At 40.3% G+C, this 25,496-nt stretch overlaps 1 protein-coding gene across 4 annotated transcripts in view; it reads left to right on the top strand.

The window, feature by feature from the left end:
* Positions 1 to 23,542, top strand: part of CHST3 (carbohydrate sulfotransferase 3) — a 174,311-nt gene extending 150,769 nt beyond the window's left edge. For 2 of the 4 annotated variants that reach the window (XM_068258170.1, XM_068258171.1), the window contains exons 4-5: positions 11,343 to 11,595; positions 12,775 to 18,633. In XM_068258170.1, coding sequence (XP_068114271.1) covers positions 11,343 to 11,595; positions 12,775 to 14,029 — 1,508 coding nt within the window. In that variant the 3' untranslated portion in view covers positions 14,030 to 18,633. Of the gene's footprint in view, positions 1 to 11,342; positions 11,596 to 12,774; positions 18,634 to 19,055 lie in introns of those variants that run through there. The other 2 variants (XR_011024524.1, XR_011024525.1) reach the window with 2 other exon arrangements.
* The last annotated feature ends 1,954 nt before the right edge of the window (positions 23,543 to 25,496 follow it).

Here is a 25,496-nt window from a genome sequence, read left to right as displayed (position 1 = left end):
ATTTTCTGGTGAAATGTGGCCCACTGCGTTTATTTTCTGCTGAAATGTGGCCCACTGCGTTTATTTTCTGATGAAATGTGGCCCACATTGCATTATTTTCAGGTGAAATGTGACCCACTGCGTTTATTTTCTGATCAAATGTGGCCCACTGCGTTTATTTTCTGGTGAAATGTTGCCCACATTGCGTAATTTTCTGGTGAAATGTGGCCCACTGCGTTTATTTTCTGCTGAAATTTTGCCCACTGCTTATTTTCTGCTTAAATGTTGCCCACTGCATTCCGCTGAAATGTTGCCCACATTGCGTGATTTTCTGCTGAAATGTTACCAACAGTGCGTTATTTTCTGCTGAAATGTTGACCACATTGCGTTTTTTTTTTCTGGTGTCTGGGGTAACTGTTGCTGCATTTATTATTTAATGGTCATAGTTGGCTATATTTGCTGCTTTGTGGGTTACGGTGGGTATACTAATAAATAGCATCACACAGTTTCTGCACACCCATGATGCGAATCCTTGTTTCACCACATTATGGCGGAAACACTGCTTTCTTAAGCCTCACTGTTACATCATTACGTTAGCCCCGCGCATACAATGTCATGGCCACGCCAATTTTTCGCAGCCCCTCCCCCCCATTGGCACTCAGTGATAAATAAGTCGATGTTACGTCGCAGTTTGGGCACACGGCCTCTGAAAGGTTAGTCATCACTGTCCTAGGAGAACATTTTCAACTTCTCTTTAAAAAAAAAAAACCTTTTCAGCATGTTACAAATGAAAAGTACTCAAAAGTTGTTGAAAAAAGGCTATCAAAATCATTTTGAGTATTTCCTTGCTTGCTGGTAGTTAAAATGCATTTTATTCACAAGGTGTGAAAATATCACCTAGGTGAAAAGTAAAAAGAAAAAGGTAATTGCATTTGGGCGCCAGTCTACAAACGCTCCTAAGGCCTGGAACCCACTAGAGCGTTTTGAGCGCTTAGGGAGAGCTTTTAATCTATAGCAATTTACCTAAACGCTCCATCAATGTAAATAGATTTGACAGATTCCACTAGAGCCCCCCCACCTGTTTCTGCATAAGCCTTGCACGCAAGCTAGATAGTTCTCGGCAGTGCTAGTCCAGTGATGTCTTATTGTCCATAACTTTAATAGGGGGTACAAGCTGAAAAATGATCAAGTAAAACTTAAATTGCATCTGGTAAAAAAAACTGTGGTAGTTTAAAATGTATTTGCTGGGAAACACGGTTGTTTCCCCTTTACATTTGTATGTTCTTTACACAAAGTAGATATGAAAGGGAGTCTGTTTCCATTTTGTCCAGCAATCCTTGGCTAAAAAAGTAACCATGTCAACACTCAATCTTATGAATTTGTTCAGTATGGGTAACAATTGTAACTTGAACATGTTTTTTATCTCATCTTTCTGCAGCTGTTGCTCACTTGAATATTAGAAGCATTTTTCTATGACTGAGTTATTTGTTGAGAGACGATATAAATAAATTAATAAAAATTCATCTCTTCTGTTATTTTCATCCTCTGTTTAAAATAAGTTTTCAGCAAAATTGATTTTTGGGAGGCATCATAAAACTTTTCCCCCTACTTAACTTACATTTGTGGGTTGACAATTCCAAACTGATTCCATTCTGCTGAAATGTGGCCCATTGTTTTTATTTTCTGGTGAAATGTTGCCCACTGTGTTTTTTCTGGTGAAATGTGGCCCACTGCGTTTATTTTCTGCTGAAATGTGGCCCACTGCGTTTATTTTCTGGTGAAATGTTGCCCACTGCGTTTATTTTCTGCTGAAATGTGGCCCACTGCGTTTATTTTCTGGTGAAATGTTGCCCACATTGCATTATTTTCTGCTGAAATGTGGCCCACTGCGTTTATTTTCTGGTGAAATGTTGCCCACATTGCATTATTTTCTGCTGAAATGTGACCCACTGCGTTTATTTTCTGGTGAAATTTTGCCCACATTGCATTATTTTCTGGTGAAATGTGGCCCGCTGCGTTTATTTTCTGCTGAAATGTGGCCCACTGTGTTTATTTTCTGGTTAAATGTTGCCCACTGTGTTTATTTTCTGGTGAAATGTGGCCCACTGCGTTTATTTTCTGCTGAAATGTGGCCCACTGTGTTTATTTTCTGCTGAAATGTGGCCCACTGTGTTTATTTTCTGGTGAAATGTGGCCCACTGCGTTTATTTTCTGGTGAAATGTGACCCACTGTTTATTTTCTGCTGAAATGTGGCCCATTGCGTTTATTTTCTGGTGAAATGTGGCCCACTGCGTTTATTTTCTGGTGAAATGTGGCCCACATTGCGTTATTTTCTGGTGAAATGTGGCCCACTGCGTTTATTTTCTGCTAAAATGTGGCCCACTGCGTTTATTTTCTGCTGAAATGTTGCCCACTGTGTTTATTATCTGCTAAAATGTTGCCCACTGCATTACTTTCTGCTGAAATGTTGCCCACATTGCATGATTTTCTGCTGAAAAACAGTGCGTTATTTTCTGCTGAAATGTTGCCCACATTGCGTTTATTTTCTGGTGCCTGGGGTAACTGCTGCTGCATTTATTATTTAATGGTCATAGTTGGCTATATTTGCTGCTTTGGGGTTTCGGGAAACTACAGTTTCTGCACACCCATGATGCGAATCCTCGTTTCACCACATCATGGCGGAAACACTGCTTTCTTATGCCTCGCTGTTACATTATTACGTTATCAATGTAAGCCCCCCCACCTGTTTCTGCAAAAGCCTTGCACGCAAGCTAGCTAGTTCTCGGCAGTGCTAGTCCAGTGATGTATTTTTGTCCATAACTTTAATAGGGGGTACAAGCTGAAAAATGATCAAGTAAAACTTAAAAAATTGCAACTGGTAAAAAATACTATGGTAGTTTAAAATGTATTTGCTGGGAAACACGGTTGTTTCCCCTTTACATATGTATGTTATTTACACAAAGTAGATATGAAAGGGAGTCTGTTTCCATTTTGTCCAGCAATCCTTGGCTAAAAAAGTAACCATGTCAACACTCAATCTTGTGGATTTGTTCAGTATGGGTAACAAGTGTAACTTGAACATGTTTTTTATCTCATCTTTCTGCAGCTGTTGCTCACTTGAATATTAGAAGCACTTTTCTATGACTGAGTTATTTGTTGAGAGACGATATAAATACTGTATCCACCTAAAAAATTTGAATATATTCCCTATTTCTGTATTTCTGAGCTAAAGTTTCAGAAATGACTAGATAACACAAAACTGTTAAAGATGAATAACTTTCAATGTGTGATGTGAATGGACATTAGTGGGGTTGAACCTGAGGCACTAAAGTACGGTAAAGTTGCTGTGTGCATGGTGCACATGGCAATTTTACTGTTATTTGCGCTGGGGGAACACCGGCCATTAACCCATTGGTAGCACATGCGTTACCATGCTAAAACATGCATTGGTATGGTAACGCATGTTTCCAAGGCAACATGTGGGTTACCGCAGTAACGCACATGCTAATTGGTTAACAGCCAGTGCTCCCCCTGTGCTAGTAACAGTAAAATTACTGTACTTAAGGGACCTCTGTTGCGAAAATTGTAAAATTTAAAATACTTGTAAACACATAAAAATGAGCCATAAATTACTTTTGTCCTATGTTGCTGTCACTTACAGTAAGTAGTAGAAATCTGACATTACTGACAGAGTTTTGACCAGCCCATCTTCTCATGGGGGTTCTCAAGGTTTTCTTTATTTTCAAAATCTTTTAGCTGAATGGCAGTTGCTCTGTCCAACTGCCAAAAAAGTGTGGAGCGAGCAGGGAGGCTGGCCAGTATCTTTGTATAAATCTTTTTCAAGGAATGTTTTTATAAAGAATAAGGCTTAGTTCCCACTTGTGGCAGATCAGCAGGAGCAGGCAGTGTAATGTCTGCTTCGATGGTCTGGCTTTAGTCCAGGGCAGATGCGTTACCCCCATAGGCTATATAGGGAAACACATCCGCCTGCTCGGAATTATCTCAGACTGCAGTGTGCCAAGTGTGAAAGGCTCCTATTTATAAAATAGCTGTTCACTGCTGTTTAGCAATCAATGGAGAACGGACAAAAAATATCCATTCTCTGCTCTAATGGGAACAAAGCCTTAGTGCATCAGTCACATGGAGTGATGCCCAGAATGGAGCAATTTTTAAAATCTATAAACTGGCTAAATAATGCTTGTTTCCAGGCTGTATTACTAATCATCTAGCTATGACTTCATAAATCATTTACATGGATCAGTTATGCAAATTCCAGTGGAGTCAGACCAGAGTCAGAGCATCTGATCTGCTCATTCTGGGCCAATGACTTCATGCATTAGAGGATGAGCATCGGCACATAAGTCAGGCAGCCGACGTTGTTTATTAGAGAATGAAGATGGCAGTCTCCATATTCCTCTCACTTCAGGTTCCCTTTAACCTCCTGAGGGTTACGCCGCTCAGGAGGTTTTGCAGCTTCAGAGTCCCCAGGATGAAACTAATAGATTTAATGCTTGCACATGGTTTAGCTAGCACTAGGCTAGCTAATATAGGTTGCCAGCACCCCCAATTGCCTTTGATTCCCCCGATCCAGCCATTTATACATTACCCAGACTGGTTCCAGCAATCGGCACAGTCTCCCCACACGGCTCCGGTCTTCTCTATGGGGAGCGAATTGTGGTGGGTTCAGAGTGCTGGGATCGGCGGGGATGCGTCCTTCATCAGGACGTTGAATCTACGTCCAGTCAGAGTGGCAGCACCACCTGCTGGATGTAGATTCAAACTGCGTCGGTCCAGAACCAGTTAAGGAATCCAGCATCAGCGGTCTGGAAAATAAAAGATGACATTATGAAGAAGCTGCTAACTGGTTTCAACAGACGAGCCCTAAGTTACATGGCATGTTTGGTGGAACAGCTTGGTGTCTTCCTGCTGTGCTTCCTGTAATAATACCATTTATTATCCAGACCAGTGATGCTGGACTCCTTGAGGCTAGAGGCACACTGGGCAGTGCATAAAACCATGAATTTTCTGCATTGTGCGCTTTTGAACTTTTCGGTGCGTTTTTCATGCATTTTTGGTCCGTGTGCGTTGTTTCAATAGTTTCCATTTTACATTGAGTAAAATACAGAATCATATTTAATAAAAAAAAAACGCATCAAAAACGCATGTAGAAACGTACTCCTCTGCGTCTCCCATTAAAATACATTATGTGCGTTTAACATACGTTTTTAGGAAATATACAGCAAATTGTGTATGGAAAAACACAAATTGTAAAATGTACATATATGCTTTTCATTATGGCAAAAACGCTAGGGTTTTCTTCAACAATAACGATTCTGCCAAGTGTGCTCCTAGCCTGACATGGAATCATTATCTGACAGCAATCTGCAGGCTTCTTTATAAGATAACTAGCCCAGTCCACAGTCACCAGCATTCATTTATATTATTTGGAGGAATTCTGCTGCGATTGCTACTTTCATCCATCTGGTCTAAGACAGTAGTACATATAAATACATTATTGGGGTAGTCTTGGTAACATATTTATCGGTCGCATTTGCACATGATTATGGTCTGTATCACCTACGATGGTATGATTTGTGAACTGGTGGGGGAAGTGTCCAGCATTACAATAGTATTGTTGTCAATCACATGGGACAAGTATGAAGTGTAGGATTTTATGATAAAATCACATATACATATAAATTAAGTTAAACACACACACACACACACACACACGGAAAAAGTTTGCGCTTGTGTGGATGAATGTGTTGCTGCTAGAGGTGGGGTCGGCTCAGACCCAATGATGAAGGAGAAAATGTGTATAGTACCCCAGCGCAAATAAGGGTGTGGAACTTGCCCCGGGCTAGGCAAGCCCACTCGAGATGTAAGCAGATGACAGTACAGTACCTTAATAGAGGTTACATCTAGCTGCCCAAATACTTGCTGAAATCCCAATCTCTGTATTTCAAGTAATCCCGATATCACAGCGGCGGGGGATAAGAGCTAGCTCACTCTACCACTTCCTGTTTCCGGTCCGTCAAGCCCTACTGCCAGTAGGATGCGTGCTGCACTGCAATGTAGTTCCGTTTCGCCAATAAAATCGCACCGGACAGCCTAAAAAAGAGATAGGATTACTTGAAATACAGAGATCGGGATTACAGCAAGTATTTGGGCAGCTAGATGTAACCTCTATTAAGGTACTGTACTGTCATCTGCTTACATCTCGAGTGGGCTTGCATAGCCCGGGGCAAGTTCCACACCTTTTCTTGCGCTGGGGTACTATACACATTTCCTCATATATATATATATATATATATATGTATATATATATATATATATATATATATATATATATATATATATATACATGCCCTGAAACAGGCAGTCACCATAATTTAGGACTCGGAAGAATATTGGTAAACTGACTTTACCAATCACTTTACCTACCCTTGTTCTCTTACTAACCCCCCTCTACCTACTCCTAACACTAAGCAATAACCCCCCCCCTCCCCCCCACACACACACACACACACACACACACTGATCTGCACCACAATCTCCACCACTAAAATGTACATCCACTGATATCTATGCCGCCTTCCATATCCACTGAATTTAGTTTATAAGCTGTGTCTCAGGCACCCAAATTAAACACACTGGGCACCACAATTGCAGTCTATGTGCTTCCCGTATTACCAGTCAGCCGCCGGGCCTAATTAACCTACTGTGCCATCTGAGTCTACCTGCAGGGACTCTCTCACCTAAGCTGCCATTGGAGCCACAATCACATGATTCAGAAAGCTGTGGCACAAACAAATCCTTCAGATTCATGAACCCATCAGAACATACAAATGCTAATTATGAATACAAACATGAATTATTACTTAATATTGAGGAAAATGGACCAAGACGTGTAAACATTTAAAATGACAGAAAATTGAAATAAAATAAACAGAAGAAAATGTGTTACAGTATATCAGAAGTGATTACCCTGGATGGGGGTACAGCAAAGAGCAAACAATTCCACTGTAGAAATCTCCTAAAATGTGAATTGTTGGGATAGGCAGGACCCTTCAACACAAATCAATCAAGTCTGTAAGCTTTGTTTTTACTGGCTTTCTACATACAGGTGAATGCTATCAAATAATAGGCCTACAATGCGAGCATCAAAGTTTGTAATAGTCTGTCTTTGCCATCTGGACCTAGTTTTGTGTGAACCATGTGGATAGCATAAAGCTTTCTGAAGGTGTAATTGTATTTCCCCACACACAGGGTGAATGTCCATGTGTGTGTGGTTGCATTGCAACAAGATCCATATGTCTATTTCCTTTCCAGGAAAAAATGATGATAGAAAAGTAATTTAAAGCCTGCTGACAGATATTCAGACTAAGGCATAAATTAGTAGAAGACACCAGGCAGACTTCAGGCATAAATACAGTAGTTAAAGGAATTCCCACAGAGAAAATGATTGATAAGCTGAGAATCAAAAGTTTGTCCATGTATTACAGTGATTATGATAAATGCTTAATGAATTTGCTGACAACAAAAGTGAAGGCTTAGGTTCATGTGTTTAACATGATCACCATTTCATCTCTGGAGTTCAGAGATCAGTTCCTGAGTTGGGCCAGAATTCTTTGGAGTCTGTTGCTCAGTGAAGGTAAATCAGCCATACTTCCCTCCCTGTGATAGTGCTGGTGACATAGAAAATAGGGTGAGGATTATCAGGGGTGTACTTACCCCCTCCTCTTGTACTCAAGAGCCTGCTGCACACTGAATAGGGACTGTCTACAAAACTTTGTATGATTCGTTATCAGTGGCTGAGCAGGTGCAGTCATTAGAATAATTGTGCAGAGTGCAGGAAGCTTTTTCTCTCCATGCCCATACTTCTCAAGCATTATTACAGTACCCAGCACTTGGGGAGAGGTAGAGATGCTGAGGGTAGAGCAGCGCTGTACACAAGACCCTATTGAACACTGAATAGAGACTGTCTACAAATCTTTGTCTGCAAAACTTTGTATGATTCCTCATCAATGGCTGAGCAGAAGCAGTCATTAGAACAACTGTGCAGAGAGAAGAAAGCTTTTTCTCTCCGCACCCTTAGTTGTCAATGGGGCCCCCTGCAGCTTCTAGGCCCCCTGCGGCTGCATCCCTTGCAGGGTCTATTGTTACTCTGGAATACTGCAGATTATCCAGTAGTTACTGTCAATGCTTTCTGATCAGTAATGGAGACAGTAATTAAGTACAACAGCTTTGCTTGCAAATTCATTGTACAACCAAAATTCACCAGCTTACCAGAATGGGACAGCTAAATTGGGCACAGGAACACAGTGGGATTTGGGTGCCGCCACAGGCCGTAATGTGAATTGCGGTTATAGCGGCACTCACTGACTAATCTTGGTACCGGCATTGGTACCGGCAATAGCGGGAGTACAAATTACAAAAAAAATATGTAATTTGGCCGCCAGCAAAAGCCAGAGCACAAATGACGTGGGCAGATACAAAAATTAAGTAGTCAGTAGAGGAAAATATGCAGGAGCATACTTAAAGAGAACCCGAGGTGGGATTTAATGATGTTAGTGGGGCACAGAGGCTGGTTGTGCACACTATCACCAGCCTCTGTTGCCCTATGGTGTGCCCCCAGGACCCCCTGCGCTCTGCTATCCCCAGCGCCGTGCTAGCGACACACAGCGTGTCGCCAGCAGGCTGTTTACCTGAGACTGTCTGTCAGCGCCGCTCCCCCGCCTCCTCTGTATCGGCGCTACCCGCCCGCGTCCCTTCCCTTCCGCTGATTGGGTCACAGGTAAACAGCCTGTTGGCGACACGCTGTGTGTCGCTAGCATGGCGCTGGGGATCGCAGAGCCCAGGTGGGTCCTGGGGGCACACCATAGGGCAACAGAGGCTGGTGATAGTGTGCACAACCAGCCTCTGTGCCCCACTAACATCAATAAATCCCACCTTGGGTTCTCTTTAAAGTAGGGTGAGCTGTCTTCTTCCGGCTTCATCGTGTGACCAAATTTTCCCCATTTTTGAATGCAATGCCTCCAAAAAAGCACTTTCACAAAACAGTTCATTCTCATCCAGAACAGCTCTGGATTTTCTTTCATTAACACTTTATAATAAGCATTTATTTTTTTCCTACATAAGTGATTTCTATGTATAAAATTCCATTCCTTTTAAAAAGTTACCAAAAGGGCGCATTATGAATTTAGACCCTAATGTCATTGGCAGGCTGGAGAATAGACAAGACAAGACAAATAACATTTATATTGCGCTTTTCTCCTTGCGGACTCAAAGCGCTAGAGCAGAGCAGCAGCCACTAGGGCGCGCTCTATTGGCAGTAGCAGTGTAAGGGAGACTTGCCAAAGGTCTCCTACTGAATTAGTGCTGGCTTACTGAACAGGCAGAGCCGAGATTCGAACCCTGGTCTCCTGTGTCAGAGGCAGAGCCCTTAACCATTACACCATCAGCCAACTGCAGGTCATGGCAGCATTTTTCTTTTGCATTTTTGTTTTATTGTGCGGATTTTGGCTGCAATTTTTCAAATTGCAATTTTCCTTGCATACTGATTAAGGTAATTTACATGCAATCGTATGAAATTAACTTAAACATCGCATTCGATTTTTCACAAATGGAATGTGATGTATGAGTTTCCATTGACTTACATCACATGCAATCGCACACAGAAAAATGCAGCAGTTCTACACGGTTTAAAATAACCCAGAAGAATTCGAACTAAAATATCATAGTGAAGCAAGTCAAATGCTAATACGAATGGCAGTTTGCAAAAACCACAACGCGCATGCAAATTCTGTTGAGCACCCCTAAGTGACTCTGAGGCATATTATTATTGTGTATTTATGTAGCTTTTACATCTTCCACAGGTATTGGAGACAGTGTGAAATTATTACATCTAACTGGCCAGGACAGAAACTCTAACAAAAAATTAACTGTGGTCTGCAGCTCCAAAAATTTTCTTGCTACTATGATGAGCTTATGATACTATACCAGAGGAGTTATAACCTATTTGAAATGTCACATGTAAATGTTTAGGGCCAGCAGCCTGTCATATAACATGAAAGACCAAGGAACATACATTTTTACAGCACTGCTGGGTAATTAAAGTGTACCTGAGACATTTAATCTACCAACTTTTATACGTACCTGGGTCCTGCTCCAACCTCAACCAGGTCGCTCCGTTCCTCCTCCATCTTTACCAATTACAGTGAGTCCCGCTTCACTGCGCATACGCGGCCCAGCTGTGCACGCGCTCCCATCACTGGGAATGTTCTGTGTCTGCACAGTACTAACTGTACAGGTGCAGAATGCTCCCAGTTACGGGAGCACAATAGGCGCACATGTGCGGCCAGGCTGCGCATGTGCAGTGAAGCGCTGGGAGTGTTCTGTGCACTACTAACGGTGCAGAAATGTAGCAACCCAGAAGGACGACGATGGACCACATGGCCAGCATGGGGCTGGCGGAAAGCTCCAAGTATAAAAACTTTAAAGTAAACCAAGCACCATTTTTAGCGCCCAGTGCATCTCAATAGCACATTTAAAATGCATGCCAACAATGTGTCCAGTTATTTAAAAAACTTCATTTTACCTTTTATTATTACATTTAAAAGATAGCAAATGTTTTATTAGCCTACTTCAGCCGGACCACAGAGGTTTAAGGCAGCTAAAGACTAATTTAATTGTTTTATTGCACACATTAGCAGAAGTAAACAATACCTTTCATCAACAGAGGGGGGTGGGTAATTAGGACAATTGCTTCGAAGAGTTTATCCAGAGGGAAGGTGTGAAGATAGCATATGTGACTTCTGTAAATATGGACAGCTAAAGGGGAGGGGGGGACATGGCAGCTCCTGTAGCTGTTAGAAATCAGGAGAAATTCTAGGGGGGAAAAAAGGTGCTTCATTCCCTTTAAGAACCTAAGAGTTAGGCAAAAAGCCTATCTGCCCTGGAATCCATACTGGCATTCCGTGGAACATTTTTGTTTTCATTAAACTAATTGCTCACTCATACATCTCATAATAGCAGTTTTTGTCATGCCAAGTAAACAGCATCTATGATTATTTCCAAGCCATCTTATAAATGTATGTATGTCTTTCTGTCCTACACACGCCCTTCTACATCGCCCCACTGTCATTGGCTGCTGCCCTGTGCCAGTATGGCCTACACACACCCTCCTGCCTATGACTGGCCGCAGCCCTGATTGGATGGCATGCACATGTGCATGCTTGTAAATGAATAATTCAAATGTTTTAGTGATCGATTATCCTATTAAATGTGGCATTGAAATATTTGCCTTTTTCAGTATGGTTTCATATTAGCAATCTTATTTGAGATGTTATTTATCTCACAGCAGGATCATTCAGAAGAGATATTCTGGAGAAATTTTCATTCTGGATGAAGGGGCTAAGGCACACCATCCCAAACAGAAGAAAAAAAAGGAAAGATCCATTGGAACAATTATCTACCATGGATAGAATACAAAATCTGCCCATGGACCTGCGAGATCTTCTGAGGAGCATCAGAATGAAGGCTAAATATGCTCTCTTTTTGGTCTTAGTGGTGGTGCTGGTCATCATTGAGAAGGAAAATAAGATCATCTCAAAGTAAGGCATTAGGAAATAAGTTAGGTCATGAGCAGACCCTGATAGTCGCAGGAACACAATATTGGTTTATATAATTTTATATAAGGTCACTTGCAAATGCAAACTTGTTGGGGCTCCCAGCCTTCTATCAATCCCCTCCAAAGCAGAAAAAAGGGATCCCTCACCCACAAAAATCCATTTACCATTTTTAATAGTACTTTGAGGGTCCAGTGACCAATTCTCAAAGTGGATTACCTGTTTGCTTACTGGTTGACCAGATTCCACTTTCTCCAGCTAAGCTTCCTAAGTGGTAGTTATAACTGCACCCTACCTCCCTCCATTGCCACCACCAGTAATGCTCAGACAAGCTGCATTTTACCATCAGAAGGGGGAGGGGGGAGGGGCACAGGCATGGTGTTACAAATGCTGCCATTTGGCTGCATGAATTGCTAATTAGGTCCTCAATATTTTGCAGTAATTAGAATTTTAAATTCACTCTCAAAACATTTCAAAGCCTGGAAAACTGAACTTGAATTGAAATAATGCTTGAATAGGTTAGTTCCGTATGCAGCTTAAATCCTAGCAATATTATTTCTATTTTGCTTAGTCACATAGTTTACTGTATCGCCTGATGCTGAAAAGAATGTTTTCACTGTCTGCCTTCACTTCCAGTATCCAGTCAATTTCATTAAAATGAAATAGCCTTATGTTGTGTTCATACTTTGAATAAAAAAAGGCATTGGCCTATTTCCCAAAGGGTCTCCCATGCTGTCCTATATTTATTGAAAGTTGTGTACTTTTAGGTGGCAAAAGTTTACAACACATACATGGTTCATATGAGTTCAATATGAGAGCTGTTTAGAGGTCACCGAATTAGTGACAGGACAGTTTTTGTTTCTGTTGTATATTGTGTCCATTGCACTGATGAAATTTAAAGTCATGTGCTGCATGACTTTTCTGGATACTGTGAGGGTAGTCAGACATGGCATGCTATATGTGACATGTCTGTTGCAATGGACACAAAGAAAGTGGTGAGAACTACAGGGTTGACACATCAGTTCCACCGTGACCACCTACGCACAACCCCGTTCTAATTTGAACCCAACCTTAGTAATTAGAAGTTATGATCGTTTCATATGTTGTACAAACTGTTTGTCTGAATGCTAATAACTGAATTCTGACTTTTGTTTTGAATTGCAGAGTTTCAGACAAGCTTAACCTAAAGCAGATGCCACAGAACATTTTCGAGATCAACAGCACAGACTCCAATATTGCCTATGCAGAAAATGGCTCCTTGATATCTCTTAGTGAGCTGGATTCTGCTTTCTCTCAGTTCAGAAAAAAATTGGTAAATGTCACTCTACAATTGGGAGGAAGTGACCCTTTTCTTGCTGATGGTCCAAAAGCTCCTCGACGACATATACTTCTGATGGCTACCACACGCACAGGTTCATCCTTTGTAGGAGAGTTTTTTAACCAGCAAGGAAATATATTTTATTTGTTTGAACCCCTTTGGCATATTGAAAGAACTGTGTCATTTCAATCTATTGGCGCAAACTCAGTAGGTTCATCAGTTATATACAGAGATGCTCTTCAACATCTTCTTCACTGTGATCTCCACATCTTAGAGAACTTTATTTCTCCCCCTCCTGAAAACCATCTTACTGGGTTTATGTTCCGTAGGGGCTCCAGTAAGTCCTTGTGTGAAGATCCAGTGTGCACCCCCTTTGTTAAAAAAGCCTTTGAAAAATACCATTGCAAGAATCGGCGGTGTGGTCCTCTTAACATGACGCTGGCAATGGAAGCATGCTTGAGTAAAGACCATGTGGCTATTAAAGCCGTGCGTATTAGACAACTTGAGTATTTAAGAGCGCTTGTAGAAGACCCCCTCCTTGATATGAGAATCATACAGCTTGTGCGTGACCCAAGAGCTGTCTTGGCATCTCGCATGGTAGCATTTTCTGGAAAATATGAATCATGGAAAAAATGGGCTTTGGAAGGAGCTGCCCCCATTCGTAAAGATGAAGTTCTAAGACTGCGAGGTAACTGCGAGAACATTCGTTTGTCTGCAGAGCTGGGCTTGAGACAACCTGATTGGCTTAGAGGACGTTATATGCTGATACGTTATGAAGACATTGCTAGATTTCCTCTGGAAAAGGCCAAAGAAATGTACAGGTTTGCTGGAATTACTCTTACACCACAAGTAGAAGAGTGGATTATGAAAAATACCCAAGCATCCCAGGAAAACAATGGTATATACTCTACACAAAAGAACTCCTCAGAACAGTTTGAGAAGTGGCGCTATAGCATACCTTTCAAATTAGCCCAAGTCGTGCAGGACGTCTGTGCGCCAGCAATGAAATTGTTTGGCTACAAGCTAGCTAGTGATCTAGAGACACTAACAAATCGATCCATCAGTTTGCTTGAAGACAGGGTCAATTTTTGGGTGACGTAGTGTTTTCCGTTTTAACTTATTTATGTGTTGGGAATAAACTACCATTGAACTTAGTGCTTGAAACAGGGGAGGTAGGTGGGAGGGGCCAAATTGCACCTGCTGAGCCGAATATGCACCATTTTAAAAGCCTGTGTGCATTTCAATGAATTGTTTCCACAAGTTGGAAAGCTTTTCTATCTTAATGCAATGTCAAAGGAGGATTCTGAAGTCTGATTTTTTTCTTGGATTGGCTTAAAAGTGGATGATTCCTGCTGATGTACAGAAACTTCCTATTTATCCAGGTATTAAAGTGAACCTAAAGTGGAAAAAGGAACAGCAGTTTCTCTTACCTGGGGTTTCTCTCTCCTAGCCCAACCCCCCCCCCCCCCAATCCCCTCCCTCCCCCCTCCCCCCACAGTCCTTTTGTGCCCATGCTGTGATTCTGCGATCCTCCATTCAGAGGCAGCATCCCTCTGCCAGCTGTATGCATGGCCCTGGGCCATGCGCCTCCTGATCGCACTCCTGTTAACAATGGAGGCCACGCGCGGTGCATGCGCAGTTCGCACGCTCAGCTGACAGAGGAGTGCTTAAGGGTAAAGGTACCCTTTAAGTGCATTTATGCCTGGAATAATACAGTATTTTTTCCCTCCCCAGCATTGGCCAATTTGTGAGGCTGAACCAAGAATTATCTGCACTGAAGAGACATCCCCAAAGAGTTCTACAACTCTGCAGACCTAAAATTGCTATACTTAGCAACAAATACTCTGAATGTCTTGAACATCTAAACTGTAACTTCAAGCAGCTTTCAGGATGTCCATTTTCATGAAATAAATTTTTTTTTAATAATCTCTTCCATCGGAAGCTTGTATGTAGACATAGGTCTAAATAATGTGTTCTGGATGTGACACAGACATTTAAATGCAGTGCATTTGAATGAGAAAGAGGCTGTGCACTCAGATCTTAGCTGAACTTGGACAAGACAATAACTGAATTGAAGTAGACCCAAGTCTTAACTCAAGCTCTTCAACCTACCATGGTTTCACACCATACAGCCCTCCTTTTCAATTCGTGTCTCCCTTAATCAGCTTTCGGACACAAACAGTATGTTGAAGCTCTTCATGTGAAAACAGATTATTCTTCATACCAGAGGAAATCAATTAGCGCCACCTGTTTTTCACTCTGGTTTGCTCTAACACCCCATAAAGTATTGGCAGACTGTCTCACCTGTCTCTTCTGTTCAGTGAGGTCTGTAACGAGATAATGAATGCTTTTGAGTAGGACTGCTTAAAATATAAAGCTGAGGGCAGCTGGTCTTGTCCAAACATTTATAATTAGTTCAATGCAGTAATTTATATATAATTTAAACCAATATGAAGGAGCTTTAGTTAGGTTAGGCTTATTTAAGCTTTTACACAAGTGTACATAACAGCAATATCACAAATTGGGCCAGCACAATGCAGAGAGTACTATTGCTGTGGGTTCAAGATCCTAGAAAGGACGCAAGACAGCTAGGTGTTTTGTTTTTGTTATATTTACAGATGTGTACAACTGTTTACCTGTCTCATTGACCTTAAACCCATTACATCCTCTACATTCCCATGAACACCATCAGAGATTGAGACCCAACCAATTGTTGATTCTCCATTTTGTTTTGTGTGATATTCTATGGATTAAGGACCTAAATCCTTTTTTCTGTTAACATATCTTTGTATATTGAAATTGGCACGGTCATTTAATGTGTTTGTTAAAAGTGCACTTGGTCTAAAATGATTTTTTTTAGAGAGGGCTCTTGCCCAACATAATGTATTCAATGTAATCTTTACCATGTTAGATGATAACTTTTATAGCTAATCCTTCAGGAAAACAAGCTGTAACTGCTAATTAGACATAATTCATTGGAGCAACACAGGAAGAGCACAGCTAAGCCCCACACTAATTTGTTCTGAGAAAGAACAGAAATACTTTTAAAAGATCAGGACACTTTGTGAAAAATACCGTCTGTTCCTTTAGCATTCTGTTAGTGATGATTGTAGAACAGCAGTGCTGCCCTGGAGTTTTCTTTAGAAAGTCAAACCAGATTATTTAGTAAGCAGTGCAAAGTGTAATGCCGATATGTGAAGTGCAGTAACTTATATCAACTAATATTTGGCGTGCACTTAGCATCATTAATAGTTTTTTACACACGTTATAACTGGTCACTGTTTTTTTACATGTAAACTTTAGGTCCAGTCCAGTAATCCTTAGGTCCTAATATTTGTATTTTTTTTTACCAAAAAAAACTCTTGGAAAATGTAATGAATGTCAAAGAACAATGGGGCATACTTATCAAATCCAGTACAAGGAAAATTTGAGTAAATCTGGTGCAAAACAGGAAGTTTTTCAGAGTGACCAATCAGATTCCTGGGCATCAGCTCTGTTTTTACTCCGAATTGCATTGCACTTATTTTGATACATCTGCCCCACTTTGAATTGACAGAACCAGAAGGTCGATGGAACTTTATGAATGCCTAGACAAGCACTTATGTTTCTACTGACTGTTCAGAGCATATGTGTAGATTAAATTGAAAAAACTCAATATTTACAAAAATAAGAAAAAATTCTTACAGAGGAACCGTTGACAAAACTATTGGAAACCCCAAACGGATGTTATAATCTGGAAGTGTGGACCATCATTTAAATAAGTTGGTGGTGACCAGCATTCATGCTTGGACTACATGGTCATTTGTGAGTCTTGAAGATCAGACTAATCACCCATCATACTCTACTACCCATAATGCCTGTTTCTTTACAATGTATCATGGGAGCAATTTCAATAATGTTCCTGGTTTAAATGTCCCTTTATGTTATTCCCCAGCAAACACTACTGAGGTCATTCCTGGCAGAGGTGAAGCTTCTGATTGAGTGAGCCCTGTATATACATTACTTCTTTCAAATTCACACTTCACTACATGCCATAAATTACTTGCAGGATGGTTTTCACTGCTTTTGGCTCCTCAAGGACACCCTAGAATGCCCTCTGTGTATTCCTGATACCAAGACGTCCCTTGTGACCTGTTACAGCTCTGGATAAGGACAGAGTTAGAACAGCAAAAGTCTGTTTGTATGAATTCGCAAGCTTAAAGGTGCAAATCTGAACCTTGTCTTTTCTTCATATAGAATCCTCCCAGGACCATACTATTAAAGAAAAGTTAAAGTATTCATCACATAAGTGTTGAACTCTATACATTTCACTAATGGAGTGTCCTTAAGAAACCTGGACAAGCTAGGACAGACTCATAAATTTGTCCTTACATTTTTTCTTGGAAAGTTAAGATTCTGTAGCACTACCTTAATTTACCCTTCTGTAGTGCTTAATATTAAGCAAAGGGCAAGATCTCTCGTTTCGCCTGTACTCTACAAACACTTTTAATTCACTATTTAGTATTTTGTGATATTGAATGAGAACCCAAAAATAAAGCCTTAAAACAAGGCTAACATTTTCCAATTTAAATGTATGTGATAACACATTATATGATAATTCAGGAGTGGGCCATTACTCAAACAGTTGTCATATTTGATTCAGCTGTTCCAGAGAAGTTTCCTTTTTAAAAATTCAGTCATGTGACCCAAGATCCATTTCCAAAAGCGTGCAAGTGCCAGAAGATAAAAACAAGGAACACCAAGAGGCCTAATAGTGTAATATGTATTCTGGCATAAGTGCCAGAAGAGTTTGTGTTCCCTACCATGCCTTACTGTTGTGGATATAGACACCTAACCCACTGTTTTCCCTTGCTGCTTACAGATTAACTATTTGTGGCCAGCACTGTAGGAACAATCTTGTCAGAAAATTGTACTGTTATATTTAGAGATAATGGGACTATAAGGGCCAAATAACTAATGTTAATATATTTATTGCAATAAGTACAATATATTCCTATTTAACACAAATTTACAACATTAATGCATTCAAAAATATAAGATTGAACTGGGACTTAAAATCACACATAGATGGCCTTAGTGAAAAAGCAGTAATTTCTAGCACCATTTGTTCTCGTTGTGGCAATCAAAATGATGCAGTGGAAATCAAAGAGTAATCACTATTTTCTTGGAATGAGCTCAGAATAGGTGTAAGGGAAGTTACTGAGAGAGTTCTGCCTAGTGTTATACTCAGGTTAGGGATTGATCTGATGTACCAATAAGGGTTAGGTATATGTATTGGCTGTACTTAGTGTTTTTTATAGCTGTTGGCATAGGTCATGGTTAGCAGCCTTAAAAACGACAAGGTTAGAGCTTATGGAATGAAAGGAGGCACATTGTAAGGTGTTTATTTTGTATTAGGCATAGATGATGGAAAAGGGTTGAGTTAGGGGAATGCCAGTGGTGATTAGTGCTTAGCAAAGGATTGGGACTTAAGGCAGCCATACACTGGTCGATTTGCCATCAGATTCGACCAACTGACAGATCCCTATCTGATCGAATCTGATCAGAGAGGGATCGTATGGCTACCTTTACTGCAAACAGATTGTGAACCGATTTCAGCCTGAAACCGTTCACAATCTGTTGTGGTGGTGCTGCCGCCGCTTCCCCCGCCCGCATGCCCGCATACATTACCTGCTCCGCCGGCGCGACTCCAGTCCCCAGGTCACCGCTGCTCCGTCTCCGCTCAGGTCTCTAGCCCCGGCATGCTTTACTTCTTCCTGCCCGGCAGGAAGTTTAAACAGTAGAGCGCCCTCTACTGTTTAAACTTCCTGCCGGGCAGGAGGAACTGCAGCATGCCGGAGACCAGCGCGGCATGGAGCAGCGGTGACCGGGGGTAGTCGCGCTGGCGGAGCAGGTAATGTATGCGGCTCTATTGCGTCGGTCGTCGGGCACTCGAACGCCGCTAGCGACGCGCTCCCTACCCGCGGGCGATCGACGCTAATTTTTCGCACGACGCGATCGACGGGATCGGACGAAAAGGATCGAAATTCGGCGTGTAGCGCCAACGATTGGCAGCAGATTCGATCCCAGTGATCGAATCTGCTGTCGAAACGGCGGCAAATCGGGCCAGTGTATGGCCAGCTTTAAGGTAGAGATGCTGTGGAAAACGAGGATGGCAACATAAGTTTCCCTGGGTTGAGGTTTGATGTGGATATCCGGTGTCAAGACATACAGCACTAAATATTGGTGCTAAAAACAAACATACAACTATGCCCACTGCAATTAAATGAGTTTTGAAAAATTCTGAAAGTACTGCCCAGTGCCCATTTTCAAGAAGGAAAATATATTTAAAGCCCAACTGAACCTAACATTGACCAAGGCAATTTCTCAATTTAATCACGTTGATTAGTGGAATTTACTACTATTAATTTGGAAAGTGAAATTTCATATTGAAAAATATGAGAATATTGCATATAAGAATATTGCATAGCTCTGTTTTCTTGCTGCCATGATCTGCCCACTAAGGTTTAATGCTATGTGGGATTTTCTGGCAGATTTACCGACAGATTGATTATTTCCAACAGGTCCAATCTGATTTTCCGATCAATTTTCCATTCACTTCCATGGAAAATCAATCGAAAATCAGATCGGACATGCTGGAAATAATCGATCTGGCAGCAAATCTGCCAGCAAATCTCATGGTGTGTATCCAGCATAAGACCTCTCTTGCCAATCAAAATTCTTCTTAATCTCTGTGTAGATACATGGTTCTACTCTAACATAGGAAATCTGGGAAATGTAGTTTGAAATTATTTGTTCTTCCTACTTTGGGTGTTACATGGTGTTCCCTGGTTGACCCATCCACCAGCTGAATCCACAGCGGGCATGAAGCAAGCTGTACTGTGGTGGCAAGCACACACAGCCCATGAAGAAAGTATTCTTTCTGCCACTTCGCTTCTATCCCATACTTATATTTGCTTATTACTCTTGTTGCTTTCAGAACTTGCCTCATTCTATTCTGGATTTAGCAGGGCTTTAAACAAGTAAGCAGTGGGCACAAGTTAATAAATTATGTCTTTGTAAAGATTAAACCAGGTTTTGATAACAAGGCTGATGTAATGCGAAGCACAGTGTAAATATTTTGGTGTGGAATTGGGAAAGTTTTGAGAAAGAGGAATGTTTTGACACGTTGTATATTCAAAATGCTTTTTATTTACTGCATTCACATGGATCTTCTGTTCTTAAAGCTTTCATCTTTTCTATCCAGATCCCCTTATTTACAGCACAGTTGATGTTGTAGTGGTCATGCTGAATTATACAGTACTTTCTGTCAAGGCCGAACTTGCTGTTGCAGAATGCTGAGTCAATGGGTATTGGGATCTGAATTTATGAAAAAGGCAGAAATGACACTCTTAGGGCGCTTTCACAGTGCAACGTTAAAGTTGCACGTTATAAAATACTTTAACACAGAGTAACGCACAGCAATGCAAAGTCTGTGCGACATTCACAGTGCACACGTTGTGTTGTGTGTAACGTGTAGCAATATTTAAAAAGTGCTGCATGCTGTGCGTTTAGCAATAAATTTGTGTATTGCACATGCTCAGTAATGTTTTTTTTTAATGTAACACGTGCGCCGTTTTCGTTCCATCAGTATGCGACGAAAATGGTGCACCAAGACACACAGAACGCAGTGCAAAATAACATCCAATTTCATAACCTACATGCGCTGCGTTAGGGGCACGTTGTGCAACTTTAACGTCGCATCAAACGCAACGTCCCACTGTGAAAGAGGCCTTAGAGACTAAACTTTTCCATTATGAATTGAACGGTCATATCGTGGATCTTTATCCACATTTTTATCCATGGGGGATGAGAACATGCATGTGACCAAGCTCAGTCAGTGATTGCTTATTTTTTAATTTCTCTTAAGAGGAGCTTTATAATGTTGCTACTTATAGGGTACCTGAATTTGTTGTAGTTTTGGAGGAGGACATACTAAAACCTCAGGAAAAGTGGGCGGAGCATAAAACAGCTAATCAAATTTCAGCAATTCATTTTCAATGGGAAAATTTAATTCTTATACTGTTAAAGGACACCTGAGGCGAAAATAAACTAATGAAATAAACAATTGTCTCTATCTTCCTTCTCTTAAAAAATGAATTTTTAAGATATTCCACAGTTTATTTTATGTTTAAATCTACTTTTTAAGTTTTAGCTGTTTTATTGTTTTTGCTCAATGACACATTCATTGAAGTATGCCAGAGCTAAAATCTATGAACTATTGATCCTTTTTATCTCTTTCCTGCTCTCCGAATCCATTTTCTGCTAGGAAAGTGTTTTATGGTTGGAATTTCTTATCAATGAGGGTCACGCTGTAGTCACTTCCTGTCTGAGTCAGGACTGAATCAGCCACTTACATACCTGATATTTAACTCTTTCAGGCAGAGAAAGAAAGAAAGGAACACAGCATAGTTATTTGTGTGCTAGGCACTGTACATACCCATGTCTATCTCATCATGTCTCGGGTATCCTTTAAGCAGGGTTCTCAAACTTGGTTCATTAGGGGAGCCTACAACAGCCAATCAAAATTCACCTATTGATTTCCAAGGGGGAATCTTTACATTTCTGCCATTCTTACACTCGATCATTGGCTGACTGAGGTTCAAAATCTGAAAAGGGGCGGAGCCACAAACTGTCAATCAGATTTGTTTGATTGTTTTTAATGGTAACATTTCTTCTGGTTCCAGTCTGACACTACTTATGCTAAGGACTACAAAGCTCACAAACTTGGTCATTGACTGACTGTGTATCAAGGTTAGAAAAAGTGACCGGACCCAATAACAACAACCAAATACATACCCGGGCAATGCCAAGTCTTCAGCGAATATAAATACACACACACACACACAAATTCATGAGTATCTCATGTGATAGTTACATGCATACATTTTTGTGTTGTCCCAGTTATGTACATGCATAACTTAGCAATAATGTTAATCATGTACCACTCTCACAGTAATTTTAGTGCTAAATATGTACATGTATAAACAATGTGGGGGATGTGCCTTGCATAAAACCCACTGGAATTAGGCAATAAAGTTGGTGCGGTAATCTGCATAAAAACAGGTGCTCCAGCATGATTCTGGTCCATGCAACAACCCCATGTGCTGCAAGTCAGACTGAAGTTGGTCTTAGGTTTCCAGACACCAGTGTCATCTGCAGTGCATTACAAAATAATGTTTACTGTTTCGGAATTAACTTCTACAAATCACAAGATACTTTACTTAGATTAGTATTCCTTTTCTAAACTGTGAAAGGGTTGGGTAGTTTATTCAGTAAGGCAATTTATTGGGCAAGTGATGCAGTAACCAACACAAACCAGTTTTCATTTACCAGTAACAATTGTATTCTATATATTCTATAGAGAAGTGGAGAAACTATATCCAGTTTCAGAACAAAATAAAGCGTTTAAACAGGCAGTGGATGTAAAAGGACCGGGCCCTTCTTTATTCCCACATCCTGTTCGCTCATTTTATTTGTCTCGAAATGGAATCAATCTGAGGTTGATTTGATTTCCAGCACCAGGTCTCTTCATTTCTTCGCTTGTGGTTTGGGTGTACTTCTGCTATATACTCTATGAACACACATGTGTTATATTGCACACGATCTGCACAAAAAGTGTTTCACTGTGCTAAATTCCAGCTTAGCTTTTATTAAGTGCCAGTCCATTACCTTCATTGTTGCAATTGTATTCTGAATGGCTCCTGCAATTTTACCTACATTTAAGGAGTCTGGGCAAGGCTTAAGGCCTATACACACATCCAACATAATGCACAACCAACCGCACAACATGTCCGCATTCAAAAAAAACAAAGTTGTTCAAATGACTTGGACACACATGGCCAACCTGGAAGTTAGCTGTGCAGGTTGATCCACAGGATGGATCTGGCAAACCACCTGTTATAAGTTGGTTGTCTTGTTTGCCAGCCATACACACCCCCAACTGTCTTCCAACAAACCAACAAGGGTGAACAGGTGCCCAGGATGGTTAAAATAGGATCAAAATAAAGAAGGGTAGATGTGACTTACCTCTCCAATGACACAACCAAATATAGGTAGAAATTAGTTTTTATTTGCACAGGCAACACATTTCATGGGTACTAGCCCACTTCCTCAGGCCATTCCAGTGACACAACAAAATATAGGTAGAAATACGTTTTTATTTGCAGACCAAGTTTAGATGGTAGTTGGGCATATTGTTTGAACGTGTGTACAAGCTCCAACTAGATTTTAGTGTTGCCTTTATCCTTATTGAAAACATTTCCCCTATTTCCAGTAGTGCCAACTGCAGCTGTAAGTGAAATACATCTCTACAAAATAAATATCTGTCATGAGGTAAAATAATTTCATTACTTGGTATTAAAAAAATGGAATTCTATAGATTCTTAAAACCTTAAATACATTTCACAAAAAAAATGTCTTCATGATTTGACTTTTGTAGCATACTGTATCTTGTTTGTATTATGCTCAGTTTTGCAACCAAGCAGGTGGGCAGCTGCTCAGGAGTTCATAAAGTTAAAGGGGCACTATGGCGAAAAACTGTAAAATGTAAAATATGTGCAAACACAAACAAGAAGTACAATTTTTCTAGAGTAAAATGAGCCATAAATTACTTTTCTCCTATGTTGCTGTCACTTACAGTAGGTAGTAGAAATCTGACAGAAGCGACAGGTTTTGGACTAGTCCATCCCTTCATGAGGGATTCTCTGGGATTTATTTATTTTCAAAAGCACTTAGTGAATTGGCAGTTGCTCTGTCCAACTGCCAAAAAACTGTGTAGCAAGCAGGGAAGTTGGCCAGCATCATTGTTTAAATCCTTTTTAGGGAATATATTTATAAAGAATAAAAGACTTGCTGAGAATCCCCTATGAAGAGATGGATTAGTCCAAAACCTGTCGCCTCTGTCAGATCTCTACTACCTACTGTAAGTGACAGCAACATAGGAGGAAAGTAATTTATGGCTCATTTTACTCTGGAAAAAATGTACTTCTTATTTGTCTATGTTTGCACATATTTTAAATTTAACAATTTTTCAACGTAGTGCCCCTATAAATATTTTAGTATTGTTAAGCGAGAGTGCACTTTTAACCAACACTTCAGTATCGCATGGGAAAATTGGGAGGGATTATCAAGAGTATGACGGCATCATGATCATGAGCTATCATGAGCAATTGACAAGTAACTTGCACTATATTTATCATGGTCACACTTTTTGTTCTTTTATTTCTGGTAAATAAAGTGCAATTATGATACGTCCATATTTTTACTTTGTGTCATCTAGTCACTCTTTGCGAATCTTTGTTTTGTTTTGTGTGTCCTTAGAACATATTACTTTTTGTTTAATATGTTTACTTTGTTGGAAAAATATGTTGTCAGAGAGCAAAATTAATGTTACAATTTCCAAGTAATTTTATTTATTTATTTGAATAAAAGAGGGAAGAGGTTTTATTTTTGTGAGAATTTTTGAGCTGTACCAAAAAATTACAAAAAAAATAATAAAGAAAAATAAATGTGAATTTTTCACTTGAAATTGTCTTGTCTGTATAATCTTGCTAGTTATATGAAGAATTGATCAGTCACCGGAAACACGAATGAGGGGAGCCCATCCATCGGCGGGAGCATCAAGAGCATCAATTCAGGGGCAGCATCTGATTTAATAGTCATTCTCTGATTTGATGAACTACCTACCAGAAATATATCACTAGCTTTTCATGCTAAAATAAGAATGCTAATGTTCAGTGCATAAGCTTAAAGGAAAGTATGATACACGTGGGCCACTGGCAAGATGTTTTCAAAAATGCAAACTAAGTTAGTGACTTTAGTGGGATCTCAGTGAAATTACTGATTACACACTGCACTTCAGACATATCTGGACTGAGTTCAGTTTTCAGAATATTCTACTCACCAATCATTAAAAGACAGACAATAGAGAAAAAAGAAATAAAAAGTAAAGCCTCCGTGTCTTGAAATTTCTATCTATAAGATTAGCTGTGAATCTCCATGGATGATGTTACAGAGATGCCCATAGCCTACTATTGTATGTGTTTTGTTTTCCGACTTAAAGCGGACCCAAACCAAACATTTTTTTTAATTAAAAATATTTAGTTGCACCACTCTGACACATACAAATATAAATAAACACTCCTTCAAACCTATGAGCATTTCAGTGCATGCTTTTCACCCTTCTCTTTTCATAACTAGGGTTATACAGGTGGCAGCCATTAGCAATTCCTCCTTTGCTGGACACCATCTACTCCACAAGTTTGACGGATTCTGTCCCGGCAATATGGAAGGGAGGGGGTCCTCCAATAAATGTAAAATATTTTATATTTGTCATCATGCAGCTGTAGCTATTATTATAATTTAGAAAATAGATTTTATTTCTGAAATCTTGTATTTTTTATTTGGGTCCACTTTACTGAGTAGAAGCATGGATCAGACAAAAATGTCAAGGAGCTGTAATTTCTGGAAAAAGAGGGTGGTGCACCTAAGAAAATGCACAATCTGTTGAAGAAAGTTTATGGGGATG

The sequence above is a fragment of the Hyperolius riggenbachi genome, chromosome 10 (genome assembly GCF_040937935.1).
Source record: "Hyperolius riggenbachi isolate aHypRig1 chromosome 10, aHypRig1.pri, whole genome shotgun sequence".
NCBI lineage: Eukaryota > Metazoa > Chordata > Amphibia > Anura > Hyperoliidae > Hyperolius > Hyperolius riggenbachi.
The sequence above is the reverse complement of the archived record's forward strand: the minus strand, read 5'-3'. Positions and strand labels throughout refer to the sequence as shown.